This window comes from Dermacentor silvarum, chromosome 5 (genome assembly GCF_013339745.2).
Source record: "Dermacentor silvarum isolate Dsil-2018 chromosome 5, BIME_Dsil_1.4, whole genome shotgun sequence".
In the NCBI taxonomy this organism is placed as follows: domain Eukaryota; kingdom Metazoa; phylum Arthropoda; class Arachnida; order Ixodida; family Ixodidae; genus Dermacentor; species Dermacentor silvarum.
Window position 1 is genome coordinate 100,978,569 of NC_051158.1, and position 6,000 is coordinate 100,984,568.

Consider the following 6,000-nt stretch of genomic DNA (forward strand, 5'->3'; position numbering starts at 1 on the left):
CCTTCCTGTAGACCTGGTCTGCAGAGTGTCTGCAGACACCTTGCAGACAAGTAGACATTGCTGTATAATGTGCGTACCCAGTGTGTGAGTATTATTATATACAGGGTGTCCCAGCTAAATATAGCCAATGTTTTAAAAACGACTGAGTGTGCTAGGAGGCTCAAACCAACTCAGTGGTGTTGAGGATAGTGTGTCCTAGTCTGTGGTATTTTTTTTCGTTTTGCACAGTCAATTATTTACTATAAACTAATTGCCTAACTTCTTAAATATTGGCTTCACCAAGAAAGTGCCAATACGAAAGTTGTAGATCACATTTAAAAATTGCCGACTGAAGTGTTTGCAACTAAATACCACTGATGGAGCTTCTTGTAATTGCCTTTAAAGAAAGCCCGCGAAATACAAAAACAACCACGAGATTGCGCCACTATTTCAGCGCCCTGAAATAATGGTGCTATGACGCGCTTGTTTTTCATCACATTTAGTTGGCGTCTACTTCAGGAAATATGTTATCGGCTAAGGTAAATACAATATGCACCTGTAGTTATTCTCTGTAGTGGGCCTAGCCAGGTGACGTCGAGTTTACTCGCGTCTATCCTGGACGAAATAAAGTTCACTCACTCACTCACTCCTCTGAGACTCCAGTTCAGGGCACTGCAGGAGGCCGTGAAGTACACTGAGTGGCTCGCCACATTTATCACAGACAGGCGGATCGCCAGCGGACAATAAGTATGCATGTGTACTGTATGTGTGTCCTATTCTGAGTCTGCAAAGTGTAACCTGTGTGCGGCGTGTCTTCGATTCTGGTGGCCAATGAGCGAGATGAGGCTTGATAGTGTGTAATTTGTTGCTCGTTTCTCCGTCCCACAGACTTTGCCAGTAGGCCCTGACCTTTTTCTTGAGAAAGGCTTTTAGGTCCATTACAGGGACGGCTATGGGTGAAGTGGCAGCGTCTGTGCGAACGGAGAGAGAGAGAATAACATTTTATTGATTGGACAGGAAAGGGGTGTTGGGAGCGGGTGGGTGGGTCCCTATTCCGAGACTTCACTGGCCAGAGCTGCTCGCCGGGCCTGGTCGAGTAGACCCCTCTGGGTCTCCAGGTCCGCGCCGGCGAGGATGGTCTCCCACTGCTCCCTATTTGTGAATTTGGACCCCAACAGGGGGGAATTGAATTTTGGGGGCCTACTCGTGCATTCCCACGTTACGTGGGCGAGAGTTGGCTTCCCCCAGCACCATGGACAGTGGCCTGGATAGGCCGTAGGCCAAATGGCATGCCACAGCCCGAGGTGCGGGTAGGTATTCGTCTGAATTAGTCTCAAATCCCGGGCATCCGCTCCACTCAGACTCGGATGGGGCCCCGAGTAAGTTCTGCGTTCCAGACGCTGATGCTCAAGGATGTCGCGTGGAGATGTCAAATGATCGAATCGGGGTTTCTCGGGCTGCACTCCCGCTCGGCAAGCCAATTCTCGAGCGAGAGCATCTGCCCTTTCATTGCCCGCAACCCCCACGTGGCCCGGGCACCAGATGACACTGTGCGTTTCCCGGAGCGTGTGACCTAGTATGCGTAGGGCACATGCCGGTACTCTGCCTTGCATGAACAGGCGACAAGCCACCTGTGAGTCCGTGAGGATCACCGAGGGCTGGCCGGCTGCATCTTTGGCCTTAATTGGCATTGCAACGGCGGCTGTCTCCGCCGTGCCTATGGATTTGCTCCTAATTGTCGCGCTAATTTGGAATTTCGATCGATCCATCGAGCTTGTGGCCACTATTACATGGCCACCTGGCCCCGGAGCTGCATCTGTGTACAGCGCTTCAGAACAATTTCCAAATCTTTTTTGAAGTTGGTGTGCCCGAGCCTTGCGCCGGCCCTGGTGGTAAAAGGGGCTCATGTTTTTGGGAACTGGGGCCACTATGAGGTTTTCGCGTATCGCTCGAGGTAGAGCCACTAAGTCTTCCTCGCAGTAGTGCGGTCGTACGGGGTAGCCTAATGTTTCTAGCAGCTTTCTCCCGGTTGGGGATAAGTTTAGGCGCTCTCTTTGCGATATTAATACCGCTGCATTAAGTTCTTCGAAGGTGTTGTGCAACCCCAGTGCACATAGTTTAGCCGTGGAGGTGCTCATAGGGAGTCCGATGGCAGCTTTGTAGGCCGTTCGTATAAGGGCGTCTGTCTGCTCCAGATCCGTTTTACACAACTCCTGGTAAGGGAGGCTGTATGTAATGCGGCTGATGACGAAGGCGTGAACAAGTCTCAAAGTTTCGGCCTCGCTAAAGCCGCTACGATGCTTCGTCACTCTTCGTATAATTCTAGAGATTTGTTTGACTGTCGTTCGGAGAGTTCTGATTGTTTTATCTGCGCGCCTGTTACTTTGAAGGCGAAGGCCGAGTACGCGCATTGTTTGTGCCTCTTTGAGCTCTTCGCCATCGAGCCGGAGCGAGAATTGTGGTTTGCGGTACCCTCTGCCGTGAATTCTGATGAATTCAGATTTCTCCGGCGCGCAAGCCATACCGCCCTTTACTGCAAAGTGGTGTACTGTCTGTATTGCTTCTTGTAGCACGCTTTCTTTGTGCCCCAGGGATCCTTCTGTTACCCAAAGCGTGATATCGTCTGCGTATAGCGCGAATTTTAGGTCTGGTATTTTTTCCAGTTCTTTAGCTAGCCTGTTCATGCCCATATTGAAGAGCAAAGGGGATAATATTGAACCCTGTGGGGTTCCACGATTGGGCATCTCGAGAGTTTCAGATCGGACTTCTCCTAGACCTATTGTGGCTTTTCGGCCCGTTAGGAAGGATCGAATGTAGTTATAGGTTTTTTCTCCGCACGCCGTACTGCTTAGTTCTTGCAGAATTAGGTCGTGTGCTATGGTGTCGAAGGCGCTTTTCAAATCTAATGCCACCACTACGTGTTCTGCTCCTGTTGGGATGTTGGTGATAACCTCGTCATGCAGTCTTAGGAATATGTCTTGCGTGGATAAATGCTGCCTAAAGCCGTACATGCTGTCAGATAGGTAGTCGTTTTCTTCTAGGTGGTTAGTTAATCTATTTAGTATGACTTTTTCAAATAGTTTTCCTAGACATGAAGTGAGAGATATGGGCCGAAGGTTATACAGGCTGCGGGCTTTCCCGGCCTTTGGTATAAGAACTATGGACGCTTCCTTCCATTGCGTCGGTAGTGTTCCCCTGTCCCAAACCTGCCGGTTAAAGTAGTCTGTGAGCTTTTCTAGATGCTCGTCGCTAAGGTTTCGTAGCATTGCGTAAGTTAGTTTGTCTGGACCGGGGGCGGTGTTCCGTCGTGCGGATTGCGCCGCTGCGAATAGTTCGGCCTTTGATATCGGAGCGTCTAGCGTCCCATTTGCGGGGCCATTGTACTTCCGTATGACTGGAGCCATGGTTACCGTGCCGAGGTACTTTTCCTGAAGTAAGCTTATGAGGGCTTCGTTCGAGCCCTTGAACTCCTCGGCGAGTGTTATTAGGGTCCTGTTGGTGACCGTTTTTGTATTCTCCGGCTCCAGCATGCTTCGCAGTATTGCCCATGTTTTGGCTGACGTTAGTGTGCCTCTCATGGAGTCGCAAAACCGGACCCAGTTTTCGGCTTCCAGTTTCCTAGCATAGTCGTTCGCGTTTTCAGTAATTTCAGCTATTTTGATTCTCAGTTTCCGATTTAATCTCTGCCTTTTCCACCGTCTGGTGAGGCCCCTCCTGCAATCCCATAGGTGCAGGAGATGGGTATCAATTACGGGGTTTTCCGTGGTAAGGGTGATTTGTTTAGAGGTGCGGGCGTGAGCCTCCCGAATGTGAGCAACCCACTCTTCCGCGTTATCTAGCCCGTTGTCGGGGAAGGGAATGTTTCGATAAACCGACCAATCCGTGATTGTTACTTTCCCGATGGTGCGTCTGATTTTTGCCGAGTCCATTGATAGGCTGATAATGTAGTGGTCGCTCCCTAAGGTTTCGTCGAGATTTTGCCAAATCACACTGTCCGAGTTGAGGGTAAATGTCAAATCGGGGAAAGTATCTCTGCTGACGCTATTTCCAATGCGTGTTGGAGCCATTGGAAGCGTTTCTAACTGCAAACCGTATCTCTCTGTCACCTGTAATAGTAGCGCTCCCTTGGTAGTGTCCCGTTTATAACCCCAGGTTGTGTGAGGGGCGTTGAAGTCACCTAAAAAGACTAGTCGGTCTTTCCGTTCTAGTGAGGAGATCGTTTCTGCGAGGATATTTTCAAAATCCCCTCCTTTCTCTTTTGGCGGGCTATATATGTTTACTACGATGGTTGTGGCCCTACCTCGTTTGTTGGCATGTATTTTTATAATTTGGTGCTGCATGGCACAGTTTTGTGCGTAGTGGGTACTCGTTGCGACGTCCCTGGCCACCAGTGTTGCCACACGTGGATAATCGGGGTTAAAAATCGTGTAGTATCCGCGTACCTTAACTGGTCTGGTACCGATTTCTTGTAAGCATATGATATCTGGTTTGATCAAAGCCCCGTTTATAAACTGTTGCATGGCCGCCGCTTTTTTGTTGAAAGTGCGGCAATTCCAGTGCCATAGTTCGAGTCGGTCTGATGTGCATGTTAGGCTACTCGCCATTGTTCTCGCTTTCTGTTGTATTCAGTTGACGCGGCCGTCTGCTCGATGGGGCGCCCGGGCTTCCACTCGTACGTTTACGCACTGTTTGTTTGAAGCTTGAGATTGATTCGTCTACATAGCTTTTAAGGTTTTGGAATTCTGCGTATAACTGCTGTTGGAAATTCTGCATACTTTGCATTTGTTGCGAGATTTGCGCCAGCACGTTTTCTATCGGAGTCTGAGCTTTTGATGCCGGTGCCGGGGATGTCGTTGCCGTGCCCGCTTTTGCGGTGCTTTGAGAAGTGGCAGAATGTTGTTGCTTTAGGGACGCCAACTCTCGTTTGATTTCCTGCAGGCTCTCTCTTAGGAGTTTGTTCTCGGCTATAATTTTTTGATATTCTGGGTTATCTGTTATGGGAACAGCAGGGGTTACCACTCTCGCCCAGCTTACCTTCGATTTGTCGAATTTCTGCGAGTCCTCCACCCTGTGTCCGGGAGTCTCGGGTTTCGGGGCCCTAGAGGATTGGAAGGTGGGAGGATCTGGGTTTTGTCTTCTTGTTGACCTAGATCTGGACCTGGAACTGGATCGTGATCGGGATCTGGACCTGAGTCGATGTCTTGTCTGGGAGTCTGGTTGTGTGTCGGTGAGGGTCGGCCATGAGTTTCGTTCGGCATCTTCGGAGCTGAACCACCTTGGTGGCGCGGGCAGTTTTTGCTTTGCTGCGTCTATTCTGGATTGTCGTTGCTTTCCGGTCTTGAGTGAGCGGTTGCTTGTCGGTTTTAGCCTTTTCTTGCATTCGCGGTCTCCCGTCAAATGTCCTTCTCTGCATGCTTTGCATATGGGGGCGCATTCGTGATCAGGTGCTGGGTTCTGCGTTCCGCACGTGTGGCACACCACTATGTCCGGTTGAGGGCATACGTCCGAGCGATGACCTATGTCGTGACATATCTTACATACTTGTGTGGTATTCTTGTAAGGATAGCATGCGAGCTCCCCACCTTTGTAGTAGACGTATCTCGGAGTGATATCTCCGTAAAAGGTGATCACGGCTGTCTTCGTGTCGCCCAGCATGCGCGCGTTAAGTATTTCTACTCCTTGCGTTCGTATTCGGAGATTGGCCTTGAGGGTATCGGGGGGCGTACGTGGTTCGAGGCCATGTATGACCCCCTTATTCGTTCCTTCGCTGGTCGCCACGTATGTGTTTACTGCGTACGCGCGGTCATTCAAGTTCAGTTGAGCGATTCGGCGAATTTTGTCCGCCACTTCTTGGCTTGGCGTTGACACAATAAAAATGTTCGATCCGGGTTTGATTCGGAGTAGGAACTGGTCTCCGCTTACTTGACCATTGCAGGCCGCAGTCACTGCATCCGCTAGTTGCGGGCTGGTGAAGTTTTTGACGGGCAGTCCTTGGTGTGGACGCACAACGATCTTGAAGTC

The 6,000-nt window shown here is 50.2% G+C and overlaps 1 protein-coding gene across 1 annotated transcript in view; it reads left to right on the forward strand.

The window, feature by feature from the left end:
* The first annotated feature begins 4,975 nt into the window (after positions 1-4,975).
* Positions 4,976-6,000, forward strand: part of LOC119454282 (probable G-protein coupled receptor Mth-like 1) — a 16,357-nt gene continuing 15,332 nt past the window's right edge. The window contains 1 exon segment of the mRNA XM_037716252.2: positions 4,976-5,206. Within this exon segment, the coding sequence (XP_037572180.1) occupies positions 4,976-5,206 (231 nt within the window).